Source organism: Ailuropoda melanoleuca, chromosome 6 (genome assembly GCF_002007445.2).
Source record: "Ailuropoda melanoleuca isolate Jingjing chromosome 6, ASM200744v2, whole genome shotgun sequence".
Classification (NCBI taxonomy): domain Eukaryota; kingdom Metazoa; phylum Chordata; class Mammalia; order Carnivora; family Ursidae; genus Ailuropoda; species Ailuropoda melanoleuca.
Genome location: NC_048223.1, coordinates 89806274 through 89823104, shown reverse-complemented (window position 1 = coordinate 89823104; position 16831 = coordinate 89806274). Strand labels below are relative to the sequence as shown.

Below are 16831 nucleotides of genomic sequence, written 5' to 3'. Positions count from 1 at the left end.
TGTCCATATGCGGAGATGAGGCCGACTAGCCTCCAGGTTGCCGGGCAGGCTCCTGAATGGCCATTAGTCTGTGCCCATCAGGGAGTGGGGCAGCTGGCTACCTCCGGCCTGGAAACTGCCCACCGGGGACAGAGAGACGTAATTGAAAACGAGACATGTGTGGGGGTTTCCTCCTTTAATTATCCTTTAATTATCAAGCAGCTGACCAGCCCAGTGGCCTCAAGCAAGGGCTCTGGGGTGGCCTGCCTGGTGTGAATCCTCGTCCTTCCATTCCCTAGCTGTGGATGTCTTGCGTACAGCCCTGGGGGTCTCTGTCTTTGCTCCTCATCTCTAAGATGGGGGTCTTGATCATAGGAAGCCTGAGGTCCTTGAACTGAATGAGAAGCTCGGGAGCTAGAACATTTGAGGCTCTTGGAACAGTGTGTGGCACCTGAGAGGTACTCCGTAGATACCGGCGTTATTAACCAGATCCCTCCGTTCTCGGCTCCAAGTCTCCGGGTCCCACTCACCTTTAAAGGAGCCAGTGACACGTCTGCGTCTTCCAAACATCTCCCATTTCTCTGACCTTTATTGTAGCTGTGACTTATCTTTCCCTTGCACCCTTCATCGTTCCAAATTTGGCCACGTTGGGGGGTTCCTTCCTGTCCCTGGTAGGATTTCCTGGGCAGGACACCCATCCCTTCCCTGGGGCTTCACGGGGCAGTGATGCATTCTGTACTTTGGGATGTTCAGAGAGGACCCATGGTGGCCAGGTTGCGTGCAGTTAGTGTGTTTCCTTACCAAGTTCCATGGACACTCTCGAATAAAAAGGCAGCAGGACCCTACCCCATGCAGGGAGGGTTTGCGTAACAGTAATGGGTGTCCAGAGAAAAAGCCTTTGCAACACAAAGAATTTTCCTGAGCTGTCTTAATGGCCAGGCTTGTGTTCACAATTCATTAATGCAGAGGAGGTTATTAATGGCTGAGGGAGGCGCTTGGGTTTGTTCCGGGGAAGTGCTGGCCACAGGAGGAGCGTGATGGGGGCAGGAGAGCCACAGTCAGCAGAGGCCCCTCTCCCTGGTGCACTTAGCCCGGCTGCCTCTAACCTGTGACTGGGAGAGCTGGGTGTGAAGTGGAAAGGAATTACAGCTGCCAGGGGAGAGCTTTCATAACTCAGTCTGTGCTCACGCTGGGGGATCTCAATCACTCTCCTGAGCTGGGTGAGGACATTGGGCCAACTTTCCCAAAGTGGAGGGGGCGGGAGGGAGGGTAGGGCAAGGTGGGCCATAGAGTCAGGCCTGGGCGGGGGCAACAGCAGCAGAGCAAAGGAATGAGGTCTGACTTCTTCTTACCCTCCCCTCCCCTCCCCTCCTGGGGAGCTGAGGTGGCCCCAGCCATCCCACGCCAGAGGGGGTGGAGGCAGACAAGCCTGCTCCCACCTCCCTGGCAGAGCTGCTGCGGTCGGGCCTTGCAGGGTGTGAGGACTCAGGAGGTGTTATGTGCCAGTCTCTTGCTCCATGTTGGCATGCCGTAGGCGCTCAATAGCTGCTAGCAATTGGAATTGCAGTCCCGGTCCTGCATTGTGTGTGTGTGTGTGTGTGTGTGTGTGTGTGTGTGTGTGTGGACCAGGGGGAGGAGAGGGGCAGGGAGTCCAGTGCTGGGGCAGGGTCTGGCCACATCCTTCCAGAGAGCAAGGCCCCTTCGTTAGTCAAGAATGTGCCCTCCCTTCTTCGCACTGGCCTTGGCCTTGGGCTCAGGCCAAGATAAAGTGTCCGGACTCTGGGACTAAGAGGGCTTTATTGCCCAATAAACATCTGCCCACCAAGGCTAAACTCCAAGCTGGAGGTAGCCTCTTCCTTCTCCAGCATCTTCCCTCTGTTCCTCTTTAATCACTTTTTCCTTTGTGTTGTGCTTGAAAAAAAAAATCACCATTAAAAATCATTGAAAATTATTTTATTTTATTTTATTTTTTTAAAGATTTTATTTATTTGACAGAGACAGCCAGCGAGAGAGGGAACACAAGCAGGGGGAGTGGGATAGGAAGAAGCAGGCTCCTAGCGGAGGAGCCTGATGTGGGACTCGATCCCAGAACTCTGGGATCACGCCCTGAGCTGAAGGCAGACGCTTAACGACTGAGCCACCCAGGCGCCCCTGAAAATTATTTTATTATGAAATATAATATTCATTAGAAAAATTCATAAAACATGCAGCTAGAGTTTAGTGACCCATTGTAAGCACCTATGTAATCACCCTCCGGGACTTGGCCTGCACCCCAGCAGCTCCCCTGTCTCGGACCCCTTTGTCCTCCCCCTAAACTGGAGCATTATGCCGACTTTTGCCAACCACTAAGCAGGCATTCTGAAACACTGTTATGCAGGCTGGACTTTTTTGAACTTTACGTATAAATGCAATCATACGGAACAGAGTCTCCGTGTCTGCTGCTTTGGCTCAGCGCTATGTCTGGGAGATCTATTCATGTAATTAGGTTCCGTGGTAGATTCCGTAGGATATGTGTAAGATCAGGCCATCTGCAGAGAAAGACAGCTTCTCTCTTCCTTTCGAATCCTTATGCTTTTTATCTCTTCTTCTTGTCTGTGCCAGCCAGGGCCCCTAGCACAGTACTGGATAGAAGTAGTGACAACGGGCCTCCTTGCCTCATTCCGGTTCTTTTATAACAGCTTTCCTGAGATATAATTCACATGCCGTACCGTGCATCCACTGACGTATACGGCTCAGTGAATTTCAACGTATTCAGTGAGTGGTGCAGCCGTCACCAGGATCAACCTCAGACCGTTTTCATCACCTGTACCTACGCGCAGTCACTTCCCGCTGCTCCCCACGCCCCCAGCCTCAGGGCACCATGGATCTTGTGGTCTCTAGCGGTCGTGAACACGTTTGCTGTTTGCAACCGTGGACTTTATATAGGAATGGGATCATACGATATGTGGGCTTTGAGACCGACCCTGGCCTATTCTTGATCTCAGGGTTTCACCATCAAGTTTGTTGTTTATCCATTTTGTTTTGTTTTAGATATCCTTTATCAAGTAAAGAGAGTGTCTTCTTGCCTTGGTTTTCTAAGAGTTTTATTTTAATTATTATTTAAAAAATCATGAATGTGAATGAGTGTTGAATTTCATTGAATAGTTTTTCTGCTGCTTGTTGAGGGGATCACGTGATTTTTCTTTCTCAATGTATTAATACAGTAAATTACGTTGATTGATTTTTTAATGTTAATCCAACTGTGCATTCCTGGAATAAACCCAAATTAGATGCGATGTGTCATCCTTCTTGTATGGAGCTGGATTCGGTTTACTAGTTCTTTGTTCAGGGGTTTTGTATCTATGATCACGGGGAGATTGGCTTGGGATTTTCTTAGAATTCCCATTCCAGGTGTTAGTATTGTTTCACTTTGCCCCAAAACCGAGTATAATAAAAGCAGCAGTAGAACTGCCCAACTAATTTATTATCTTTCCTGATTCCGAGGACTGGCTGGGCTCAGCCAGGCAGTTCTGTTGCTGCTTTGGTCTGGGCTCTCTCACGAGGTTGCGGTCACGTGGCCGCTGGGGCCGGTACCTGCAATGTGGTAGCGCTTCCTTGTCTGGGGCCTTGGCGGTGACACTGGGAGGCGGGGAGCTCTCTTTGTCTCTCTCCCCTTGGTGAGCTTGGGGTGGGGTTGAATGTCGGTTGATTCCCAAGAGCAGAAAAGCAGAAGATGCCAGACTTTCTTAAGGCTTATGGCCACAGCACGCACAGTGCTGCCTCTGATGCCTTCTGTTGATCTAAGCTGGTCACAGGGCCAACCCGGAGTTGCGTGGAGGGGGCTGCACACAGGTGTGAAAGCTAGGAGGTTGGTTCATTGAAGGTCCTCTTTGGAGACTGACACAGGTATTGAGGTTACTCTGGCACCGTGATTTGAATTGGGGTTTCTTTTTGAACCTATCTTGCTTCCCAATCCCGACTACAAGCACTTTAAGGGTGCTGGCCATCTGACTCAGGTCCTTCCAAGCCACTCACCTCAGCCCCAGATACAGAGTAAATGGTAGTGAGGTTTGGGTAAGGGAGGAAAAAGCAGGTGATGCTGCTCTGGGTGTGGGAGACTGGCCTCACTAGCCTGCAGTGCTGGCCCCCCTTTGGACCCCAAGAAGCAACTGGGCCCTCCTGTTGTTCATTCAGCACCCACTACGTGCCCAGCTTTGTCAGACTCTAAACCAGAGGCCAAACCTCTGGTGATGAATTAGACACATCCCGAACTTAAGGGATTCACAGGCCAAGGGTGGGCTTGGAGAGACAGTCAACAAAGAATTCTATCTCATGTGACACTGTCATGTGCTCTCGTAGAGGCCAACAAGGGCAGGCAAGGTGTGGGGGAAGCCCTGAGGAGGGAGGACATTTTTCCCTGTAGGAATAAGGAAGCTTTTCCAGAGGTGATGTTTCAGTTGGGCTTGAAGGAAGCATAGGACTTGTCTGGAGGGTGAGTGGATCCCAGGCAAGAGAACAGCATGAGCAAAGGCATGGAGGCAGTGAGGCCTAGTGTGTTGAGGAAAGGGCAAAGCATGAGGTTGGATGGGGCCATATTCCCAGGAGAGGATGGCATGGCCTCAAGTTGAGCCCAACGGGCAGAAGGTAGTCACTTCTTATGGGAAAAGTGGTTGGGTCAACCCTAGCCCTCTTCATGGCTTGATGTCAGGAAGACAGGGGTAGAGAATCCCAGGGCTTAAGATTTTTAAGATTTGTAAGATTTCATTTCATGTGAAATGAAAAAGAACTCATTTTCTTGATGAGTAAGTTACCATTCCAGGATAGAGTGGGAAAACTGAGGCCCAGAGAGGGGATAGGACTGTCCAAGGTCACATAGTACATCTGCCAGAAGTCGGACAAGCCAGGGACCCAGGTGTCCCATTGTCCAGCTCCCCACACCCTGTATTGATTCAGTTCCTTTTACAGGCACCTGCTGTCATTCTCTGGCTTTAAAAACTGCAACTCACTTTCCAGAAGCCATTTCCTATGGGTGCTGATGGGTTTGCCCTTCCTGCTAATCAATGGGGCCCTGGAGTGTGGGGAGCTGAGCAGAAGTTTCTGGCTTGTGCCCAGAGCAGCGGGAGAAGGAGCCTGCCCATCCAGAGTTTTGGCTGCCACTCGAAGGAGGGAGGGCAGTGCTAACTGGCATCGGACTGCCCAGAATGCATGTCCCTGCTGCTCCCCGGGTTGTGCCAGGACCCTTGGATCTGGGTGTTGTCATTTTCTGTTTGCCCCTCCAAAGACATCCAAGCAGAAAGGGGACCCAGGCGCTGGCCCTGAGACCGTCACAGCACGAGGAATGTTTGGCTGAGCTGCCTCCCATCAAGGAGCATTTGCTGAGCAAATGAACAGATGCCAAGATAGAGGGTGTACGAGCAGTAGGTGGCGTTCAGACGGGGTGGGACTTGGCATCAAATCTAGCAGAATAACCTGCCAAATTAACCTGGGGATTTTGACATGAATCAGACTGAGCAACTTTGCCATGAGCACTATTTCTCTCCACGAGGTACTGAGGAAGTTTAGAACCTGGGAGATGGTAACTCTGAGAACCTTATAAAGTATGCCACCTCAGTCAGGAAGCAGAGACTCCCCCTCCCTTTCTTCCTTCCCCAAATAGTCAGTGTTTATTTTTTACCCAAACGGGACATTTCAGGTCTGGCATCAGGAGTATAGGGGTGAGAGTGGGTGAAGGGCGCTTACGGCAAGTTTGGGACGTGAGCTGGGTACAAAATAAACACAACTCATGGTCAAAGGCAATATAAACTGTAAAATGGAGATGGGAGGAAGCACATCAGGGGTTCTGAGGTAGGAGAGATTTGGGTATGAATTTGACCTTGTGCACTTAATTATTGGTGACCACACATAACCACGGCATCTAGAAATCTGTGCTTAAATGCGGTAGGCATCTACCAACCCCACTCACACACTCTTGTGAACGACGAGGGGCTGGTATTATGAATCACAAAATATATTATCTATCTATCTATCTATCTATCTATCTATCTATCATCTATCTATCATCTACTATCTATCATCTATCTATCTACCATCTATCTATCTATCCATCAAAAACATGAGCTATGGTATTTGTGTTAAAGGTTTCATAAATCCACACACTCATTTCCTTGTTCAATTCTGTTACCCGTAACCTGAATGTTCAACAAGAAATCAGTGTGCAAGAGCTTTACTTGTAACCAAAATTGTAGTTCATGTGCCTTTATGATGAAAATGTGCTATTGGCAGAGACGAGACAGAACTAACTTAATTTTTCCTGTCAGTCTCTATAGTAGATCAATTAAACTGCCAAGGAGATCAAATATTTCAGGCTGTATTTATTACATTAAGTATTTATGTTCAGGCCAAGCCTTTAAAGCATGATGTCATATAGGAATGTAGGCCGATTAGATCAATTCACCAGAATTTGCTGTAACTTAATGGAAATCTAATTGTGTGTTTTAATTTAGTGTCCAGGAGGTAGTGTGTTCTCCAAACAAAACCATTTTCAGGCTGCATTTAAGGGCCAGATGGCTCCAGTGCAGACGGTGGTGATGGCACATGTTGGTAGGGCCGGAGGGAAGAGGTTGTGGTCCTTTAGGGGGCTCGTCTGCTGGGGGGTTGTTCATACCCCACGCAAAGGGACTTGCTAACCTTGAACCCCACAGAACGGGAGATGGACCGAGTGTTCCTGGCGAGTTTTCCATGGGCTTCGTCCACACCAGGCTCACTGGTCAGGGTAGACCGAGGCCGTTAGCAGGTAAGGAGCTGCAGCTGGGTGCTGAGGACACGGCCCTTATGCCTTGGCAGTTTCAGTGGGACTCTGTCCTAAAGGAGAGCATCTGTTCTAGTCATCTGAAAGGGAGAAGGCTGGGAATCACAAGGCACAAAAAGGGCACCATTTTCATGACATTAATACCTGGTCAGGATAGAAATAATGGGAAACACAATAAAACACAAAGAAAAATATAAAAATCACTCAAACCTTAGTACCCGGAATAAGCCACTGTAAATATTTGGTTTTGGTACGTTTGTTTTCTTCCCATCTATAAATACGTATCTCTAATGAATTTATGTATTTTATGACTTATTTAGAAATTAAAGATTTTAAACCCAGAAGTTGAAGTTTATCAATATTTTCTACTTGTATATTTTTCTATGTGTTATACCTACGATCCCCCTGGATATGGCATCTAAACGTATGCCTATGTGTATGTATTAGGTATACATGCATATGTATAGGCAATGCATCATACATGTACCAAAATGGAATCCCATTGCCTTCATTGTTTCTTAACCTACTTTTTACACTTAATATTTCATTATTATATGTAACTATGATTAATATTTTCATGGCGCTAAGTATCCTCCTATAATATAATTTTGTCATAGCTCTAGTGTGTTCTCTGTGGGTGACTATAACTTATTCAGTCAGTTCCCGATTATTGGGCCATGAGGTTAGTCACAGTGACAGTCACCATAGGCCACACTGGCTTGACTTACTTTGTAGCTCATTTAATTTTTAGCCCATTCATGATTTATACCTTTTTGATAGATTAAAAAAAAAAAAAGGGAAAAAAACCCGTAGAGCCCCAACTCTGGAGATCAAGTAATTAAAAAATGACACTTTTTAAGTTTGTCTTACTCCTCAAAATTCTGTTGGCGGAATAAGTTATTTTAGTTTTTGGTCTGATGGGAAAGGCTCCACTGAGGAAGCAGGACAGCCGTGGACACAGAGTGGTCGTCAGTCGGGCATCTCACGGGGGCGGGAGCAGAGCTGGGGGATGCTCCCCGCACACTCTCCGGCAGTGGCAGAGCTCACGGCTCATCCGGGGTGTCCCAGGGGGCTGCTCACAAGGCCGGCTCTTCGGCGGGGGGCTGAAACGAATCGGTAATTGGAATAAGTTGTGAATTGTGACTTAGAATTATCCTTCAATTTGTATGGGGCTATGGAAATAGTAATTGGTTGAGGCCTTAGGACTGGGTGTGCTATGGAATGTCTCCCAAAGGTGGGTGAATCACCTCCCCTCCGGGATGAGGAACCGGAAGTGTGCAAAGATGGCGAGAAACCCCATGACTGGTGAACAGCGGAGCCGGGGGCCAAACTTCAAATCCCACTTTCTTCCGCCTCAGAGGCAGGTTGCATCTGTTTTCAGGCCCCAGGGATGGCTGGCTATTGTTCTCATTTTATGGAATCTTGATAATGGATGACTTGATTTTGGGGTAGACATTTTCTTGAGGGTCTTGGTCACCTCCCTGACATAATAAAGGGGGGTGCGTGGCCCCTCTTGTGGCTGGCTCAGTGTCTCGCCATCACTAACAGTCACAGGCTGGGGGCAGTTGTCAAGACATTTTCGAGAGTCCTCTCTCTGTGACGGTTGCTGCTGGGGGTCAGAGCGCTCGGGCCATGCTGAGGTGGACCCCTTTGTTTGCTTGGCCTGGTACCGGATGGCTCCAGGTTACTGTGCATTTTGAGTCTTTTGGCTGCCCTAAGTTTTTGTGTCTTTTCTCAATATTCCTCATCAGTGCGTCTGCCATTAGCAGGCACGTTTCTCTCTAGTTTGTCTTAGTCTTTTATTTTTTTTTAAATTTTTAAANTGTCTTAGTCTTTTATTTTTTTTTAAATTTTTAAAAAAGATTTTATTTATTTATTTGACACAGAGAGACAGCCAGAGAGAGCGGGAACACAAGCGGGGGGAGTGGGAGGAAGAAGCAGGCTCATAGTGGAGGAGCCTGATGTGGAGCTCGATCCCACAACGCCGGGATCACGCCCTGAGCCGAAGGCAGTCGCTTAACAGCTGAGCCACCCAGGCGCCCCGTCTTAGTCTTTTAAACCGAACCATTTATGTTAGAAGTGCACTTGAAAGAATCGTTAAGTACTCTGGTGAGGGCCTTGAGGTTGGCTTTTCAGGGGCCAAGTGCAGGCGCTTTGGGGTGTGGGTTTTTACTCGGTACCTACTGGTTCGTCTGTTGTGCTGAGCACCCCAGAGGACGAATCTCCATTTGGTTTCTTCTGGTTTTTAGTCAGGGTCCAGGTCACTGAAGTTGTTTGGGCAGGAGGCGTCTGGTGAAATCTGATGATGCTATTGGTACTGTGGAATCATGAAGAAATCAGGAGTGAGTTTTATGAGAATCCTGTTTGTGGAAATCATTTTTTTTCTTTGTTAAAAAAGGGTGATAGGAGGTAAGGGAGATGCTGGTGGTTGGACAATTTAAGTTCTATCACCATCAGTTGAAATTCTGAAAATGAATGAAAATGAAATGAAGAACTCAACTTTATAATTCACATCCCATTCTCAAACCACTCCTTTTTTGTTGAAAGGGATTGAAAGCCTTTTCTCGTCCAAAAGCCCATATTGTGCGTGAAGATTCTCTAACGTCCTGTCAAGGGGGCTTCAGGGTATGACGACCGGGAACCGAGCGAGCCCTCTGCATGTGCATAGTATGTGATGGTAAAGAAAGAAAAACTCCCCCTTTTTTCATACTTCTGCCCATTGCTTCTATTTCACCCCCCTGCACAGAGAGATAGTTGGAGACAGTTACCTTGTGTCCATTGTGCCCTGAGGTCAGCTCAGCTAATTAGCCCCAGGTCTTCCATTTTTCACTTCTCTCTCCTCTCTTCCCTCCCCCCTTCCTCCCCTCTCCCCTCCCCCTAGTCTGATGATCTGATCATGACAGAGGGGAGAAAGAATTTATCCTCCTTTTCCCCACAGGTTCTGCCTCTGTTAAGGCAACCCATAACCATATGTTGTCTCAGTGAGCTTACTGAGAAGTCATATCGACCACATGCTCCACTGAGCCACAGAGGGTACATCCCCCTCTGTACCGTTGGATCCTTGGGCACAGATCATAGACTTTACATCTTTCCCTGATGAATGTTGGCACATTAGATTTGTCTTCTTGTTTGATTTTGATCTTGTTTGTTGTACAGATTGCCTGTCTTGCCCATATCTGCATTCTGGATCAGCATATCTTCCATGTTCCCGTCCAAGTAAGCGTAGGGCAAAGACAATGATTTCCAATGGTTGGCATTCCTCGATGTGGCTGTTTGGACTTGGGGTATAGATGAGGAAAGAGGGTGACATCTGCCAGGGACTGTATGCCAAAGAATCTTGTTGGCCTGAGTGCATGTCTCTGAATCTGCTGTCCTGCTATGGAAATGCCCACCCAACAGGCATGGTGCTGAGTCTGGGGCAGAGGCCCGGCTCAAGGGAGGTATACAAACCATGCATTCCTTCCTTAGCCAGAGACACAACTGGAGGGGTGAGTTGAGGCCCTTAGCCCATGGATGTGAGGTGGTATGTGGCTGGGGTGGGACCGCTCGGCCTGAAGGACTTTGGAGGGTCTCACCCCCTGGAGGAGCCATAAACGAGTCTCGACAGCCGTGGGCAGTCCTCGTGATCCTGATGCCTTGATCCAAACTCTCTCTTGGCTCTTACAGTTTTATTTAAAACATTTATTTTGCTTTATCTTATTTTTAATTGTGATAAAATATGTAGGAGATAAAATTGATCATCTTAACTCTAAGTGTACAGTCCAAAAGTATTCAATACGTTCCTTTTGTTGGACAACCACCACCACCACCCATCTCCAGAACTTTTTCATCTTCCAAAATGGAAACTTTGCCTGATGAACGAGAACTTCCTATTTTCCCCTCTCCCCAGCCCCTGACAACCACCATTCTGTTTTCTGTCTCTGTGAGTATGCCTACTCTTGGCATCTCATGTCAACGGAATCAGGCAGGTTTTGTTTTCTTGTGACTGGCTCATTCACTTAGCGTAACGTCCTTGAGGTTCACCCCTGTTGTAGATGTGTCAGAGCTTCCTTCCTTTTGAAGACTCAGCATTTCTCCTTCGTACGCATAGCTCTGACACAGAGTGTCCCAGGGTCGGGGGTTCCCGGTCCTCAGTTTCCCCACCCATTTGGTGTCGGAGGTGAATGAGATCATGTGCACAGACTCTGCTCCTTCCTGCAGCCTTGGTTCTGTGAGTTAATATATTTCTCTTATGGTCGAATCTGGGTTTGAGGACTAGGAGTGTAGCTGTTGGTAGCTTTCTTGGAAGCCCACCTGCTGCAGGTGTGACCTTGCAGGCTGTGGATCCCAGGGAAAGAGGCTCTGTTTTGTCCAAGTGGCTCTTCTTCATCCTGCAGGTGGTATATTCATCACTGAGTCACAGACCGTTTAACTCCCTGCTTGATGCTTACATTGGAGCAAAGCCTCGCTGGAGGCGAGAATCAACCTGACCATCTTGGGCTGGTCTGACACGGGCAGGCTGCCTACGGTGGGTCCTGATGACTGTGGCCCCTCCCAGGTCGCTGAGAGTCCCCAGCTCCAGGCAAGCGCCCCTCAGACTTTCCGTACCTGCCCGGCTCAGGCTCCCCAGCCTCTCACAGCCCCTCCTCAGATGTGCCTCTTCTTAACATTCATTTAAAATTAAAAGTTGTGTTTCTGATTTTTAAAGAAATTCACATTTGTTGTAGAAAAATGAGAAAAATTCTGAACAGACACAGAGGAAAGTGTCCAGTGTTCCCACTGCTGAGAGGGTTCACTGTTCTTCATGTGTGGTCTCCTCACGTACGGTCTCCCTTCGGGAGGGAGACCTGGAGGGGGCCCCAGTCCTCGGGTGGCTGCCAGGGCTCATGGTACCGGCACTGTCCCAGCAAAGGCTGCAAACCCTGCTGAGGTTTGTCTGTGTTGAGTGAGGCCCGATGGCAAAAGTGGACTCGGGGTTTGACCCAATGTAACTTTCTGTTTGTTTCCTGCTGCCTTAAACAGTGCTAGGCTAGAACCCACCGGGGGTGTGGGGCTGTGAAATGGGCTCTCAGAACATATCTTCGTAAAGTTGGCTTTTGTGATTTGTCCCGCGCTCGTCCTAGTGTCTGTTACCTGCTGTATTGACCCTCCATCAGAATTGAGGTAGGAGACCACAGCTGCGTTTTAACCTCCTGTTATCGTCCTGGAGAACTGAAACACCGCCAGAAGGTTCTGGTCCCACCTATCAGCAAACTGTACAAACTTGGGCCAGTTACTCCTGGAGCTTTGGTTTCCTTACCTGGAGAGTGGGGATGAGTAAGGCACATCCCTCGGGGTGGCCAGGATGGGGACAGGGGCCACTGTGGGTGCTGGTACAGGTGAGCTTCCTTCTGTCTCTGAGCAGGCTTGGAAAGGAAGAGAGAGATGCTCCATGTGCTTGAGGGGAGAGGAAGGTCCCTGGCCCTGGCGTGGGGAAACCTGTTCCCGGGAAAGGAGGGGGCAACATCTCAGCTGCCACTGAGGCTGTCTCGTGAGGGCTGTCCTACAAGCGGGCGCTGGGCTGGAGGTCCTCCCTGCCTTCCTTTCTTCCATAGGTATTTTCCAAGGGCTTGGCCTGTTTCAGGCACTGTGCCAGGTGTTGGGGACAGAGTGCTGATTAGACAGGAAGATACTTAAACTATTGGGAGTCTGCAGTCTCTTGGGGGGTGGGGAGACAGACAACAAACAAGTCAACAAACCGTCAATGGTCCCCCCTACCATTTGTGGCCAATGCTGTGACATTTGAGCAGTGTGGAGCATAACCAGGGAGCCTACTTTGGATGGGGAGGTCCTGAAGGGCCCCTGAGGAGATGATGGTCTAATGGAGCCCCAAAAAGAAAGAGAGGTGTGAGGAGACCATTCCAAGGTAGAGGGAAGGGCTCTTCACTCACAGGCCGAGCCCGGGGAAGTGTCCAAGCTGGGGAAGAGTGTGCCCTCTTTTCAGACAGAGGGACACAATGGTTGAGGCGCAGGCCCCCTGCCTGGTGAGGCCCAGCTTGGCTACTTACTATTCACCCTCGGTCTCCTCATCTGTAAAGGGGATAATAACGCTGGGTAGTACAGCTCTGTGTCGGCTCTGCTCTGATGCTCTGTGAGCCTGTGAGAGAAGTCCTGGCCAGCACATGCGAAGGAGGAGAGCGCAGTGCCAGCCTGATCACGCAAGGGCTTGGAGGCTGCTGGGAGGACTTCGGATTCATTTGACACAGGGATTTTGGTCCCCTGGTACACCTGATCTCTGGTGCCGCTTCTTCCAAAGCTGGTGAGCACTTTCAGAAAGAGGTGAGGGACTGGCTTATTATGGCCCTCTCCCTTGTCAGACGGTTGCCCATCCATGTGGGGCCAGTGGCCATGGTGGACCCAGGTCTCAGGCCTCAGGGATAGGCACTAACACCCAACTGTCCTTGGCAGGGCCATGCTGGTCCATGTCCTGCTCCCCCAGCGCGATCTGGCTTCGGAGCTGGCCCAGGATGACCGGGGTGGGGGGGCGTGGAGCTGCGGGGATGTGCCTCTCCCGCAGGGATCCCACAAGCAGGCCCACCACTTGTCCTGTCTTGGGACCACAGAAAATCTCTCAAAGTATGTCATGCCACCCGCCGAGTCTACCCACTGTGTCTGGGTGCAGTCTGTGTGACTCCTGCCCCCCATACCTGTCCGGCATAGGCAGTTGGAGTGCACGGGTGTCCCTCGAGGACAGGGGTGGTGCCATCGCTGCTGAGCGTGCTCACTTCCCCCCTCAGAACTCAGATGGGCAGCCGGACCACGAGATTCCACGGCCAGACTCTCCCTTTCCTCCTCCTCCGTGCCCACGCACACATGCACACACACACATGCACACACACACACACACACAGACAGCATTCTCTGTTTGCCCCCATCTTAGGAATGGCACCTCCATTCATCTGGGTACCGAGGCCCAACTCTAAGCATCACGTGTGGACCCTTCCTTTCCATCATCTTCCTTGTGGTCCACGAGCAGTCTGCGCAGGCTGTAACCTTCCCCACAACCCGGAATCTGGCCACCCCTCACCACCTTCCCTCCAGCCATGTTGAGCCAAGCCACGCACCCCAGGACTGCTTTACCCCGTTAGCCTTCCCACCCTGTCCCCGATGCAGAGAAGTTCGCCGCGCTTTCTACTCTGACCCACTGAGGCTTTCTGGCACTGACTCCTGCTCAGCCTGCAGGGCAGTCTGGCCCTGATGACCTTGACCCGTCTGCTTCTGCCCTCGCCTGCAGTCTCTGACTTCGGTCAGTCTGAACACCCTGCTGAACAGGGTGAACAGGCAACCTCTGTTCCTCTGTCCGTGCCTTTGCACTGCTCTTCTCCTGGCTGCGTGCTCTTTCCGGGACATTCACGTGGCGGTCGCTCTGCCTGGCTGCCCTCAAGTGTCTGCCGAGCATTGTGCTCCATTCGTGTTTCCCAGAGCGTGGATCCCCACCTGCCTCTGTGTCAGGGACTCAGCGCTCCAGCGTGCCTCTCCCCCGGAACTGCGCTCAGGGGTCAGGTCTTGCCTCATTCCTGCTGACGGCCACTAGGGTCTAGAACAGCGCTGGGTGCTCATGGGATCGTCGTTGAATAAATGCACCATTGAGGATGACCCGTGAAGGGGGAGTACCCTCAAACTGAGCCTGGCAGAGGGGTGAGTTCCCCGCATTCCCGGACTGGTTTATACGCTGCCGGCCAGCAGGCTGGGGCCGCTTAGGTGCTCCTAAGCCCTGCTCCACACGTCAGACCTATGCTAAGTGCTTTCCAAACTGATTCCTTCCGAGGTTATTAAGCCCCAGTTCACGGTGCCCTGAGGGCCTCAGTTAATTTTTCATGACTCTCTTGGGTCCTAAGAAATACCTAACAGTTTCATTCCTTAAATGGAACTCAAGCAACTCAGTAAGTCTTAATGTCCCGACAACTTAGCAGCCACTTGAAAAATGGCTGGGCTCCTTCTGTCTTCAAAGGTTGAAAACGTCCCTACAGTGTCCCTGTGAGTTCTCAGGGGTGCTTTGGCACCTAGTTTGGGGAGTGTGGGATTTCTTCCTTGGATCCTCATAATGATCCTGTGAGGTAAGTATCATTCCATTTCGCAGAAGGAGAAGCCAAGACATTGGCCTAAGGCCATCCAGCTGGTCGGTGAGGGAGGCAGGACTGGTCAGGTCTCCCCAGTGCTCTGATGATTCCTTCAGCTAAACCTGACCTCTTGCCCTGTGCATCTTTGGGGTCCTGAGCTCTTATTATGTCACCTCTCCCTTTAAGGTCCTGAACCAAACAGAATCAGAGGGCCCCTTGCCCCCCCCNCTTTGGGGTCCTGAGCTCTTATTATGTCACCTCTCCCTTTAAGGTCCCCCCCCGCCCACCATGTCCCGGGAGACAGAATGTGGGCAGTGATGGCGGCCTGTTGTTTTTCCTCCTTTCAGGGGGCCCTCTGTGCTCTTGCTGTGTCCCAGACCCCATGGGGCTGTCGTTCCTTCCCACCTACGGCTGCCAGAGCAACCGCACGGCCAGCGTGGCTGCCCTGCGCATGAAAGCTCGCGAGCACTCAGAGGCCGTCCTGCAGTCAGCCAACCTCCTGCCCTCCGTCAGCAGCAGCCCCAGCCCCGCGGCCAAGCCGGCGCCCCCGGATGGCAGCCAGGACAAGAACCCTCCCTCCAAGGAACAGAGTGAGGGGGAGAAGAGCGTATGAGGGTCCCGAGTATCCAGGCCCAAGGTGCCCTCCCCCGCCCCCTGCTTCTCCCAGCCTCAGCCCCAGTGGAAAACTCTCCAAAAAGCAAAGGGAAGCCTGTGGCCCAGGGCCTCCTCAAGGACTCAGGAAGGCAAGTGACACCCACAGTTCCCTTGGCATCTGGAGAGTGCCACTGGATTCCTTCTGGGGGGGGGCTGTGTTGTCCTAGCTTCTTTGGTGACAAGTGCGGATGGAACTCATGGGCACTGGAGCCCACTCTGTGGGGAGATCCCTGGGGTTTCCATCTGGGCCCAGAAGTGTTGGAAGGAAGTAGAGTTGCTCACCCCCTCGCCTTCCTGTCCCTTTCCTGGGCCACCTTTGAAGGTCTTACCAAGCCAAAGAACTGCGGCCCGGATCATCCTCGGGAGACGCTCAGGGCTGAGTCTTGCGCTATGAAGTGGGACTGTGCCTGTGACATGAAGAACCAGGAAACTGGTGTCACCCCAATGAACTCTCACTGCCCTCCACCGAGATTAGCAACAATGCCCTCTTTTCTCTTGCTGGAGGATACTGGTTGTAGGCTGGGTTGGTTTAGATGGTGAGAAGAGGTAGGGAGAGGGGGAACTGGCATGACCTGTCCTGGGGAGGCCCACTGGGCTCTTCAGAGAGGCTACCAGCTCTGAGAACTGGGGCCTCCCTCGTGACGCTGGAGGCACTGAGCCAGTGTGGGCTCCCACATTGAAGCACCCACCTGCAGGCCCCACCTCTCTAGGTTGGTGGGAAGTTGACCAGTTCCCTGATCTAGGGAACGCTGAGGGTCCTCGGAGAGGGAGAAAGCTCTCACGAACGTCTCAGACATACGTACACATCGGATGAACTACCTTTCCTCAGGTCCCTGGCATGTGGAGGGGCCTCTCCAGCAGTGTTATTTACTGATTTTTTTTTTTTTTTACAGAAGGGAAAAAAAAGTAGGAAGCAAGAGGAGAATGGTGTATATGGAGAAATGGAGCAAGGGGAAGAGGGTTTCCTCGTGGTGCGAAGAGAATTAATTCCAAAGGGCCAAATTTCATAGATTTCAGTTTCGATCTACTGGGTGTGTTTTCTCTCGTGGGGATAGTAAACTTGAAGAGATCCAAGGGAAAATGTGCAATAGCGTGAGCTCTGTCACTCCCCGGCAGGGGGTTCTGGTACCTTAAAGGTTGCAGCCTTGGACGGCTTACCGATGGCGTTTCCATGCAAACCGTTATTGCTTTTATGGTCATTATTTCCCTCTCAGTTATTGTAATCAAAATCTAATACCTTCAGGTCACCCTGCTCCCCTTTTCACCCCCCCACCCAGAAGTCCCCCACTGCTACTCCCGAGTGTAGCGTGCCTCGTCTCTGATGACCACAAAG

General features: G+C 50.7%; 1 protein-coding gene across 1 annotated transcript in view; it reads left to right on the top strand.

Moving 5' to 3' along the window:
- Window positions 1–15457, top strand: part of DRGX (dorsal root ganglia homeobox) — a 27212-nt gene extending 11755 nt beyond the window's left edge. The window contains exon 6 of the mRNA XM_002927114.1: window positions 15192–15457. Coding sequence (XP_002927160.1) covers window positions 15192–15457 — 266 coding nt within the window. The remainder of the gene's footprint in view (window positions 1–15191) is intronic.
- Window positions 15458–16831: the final 1374 nt, after the last annotated feature.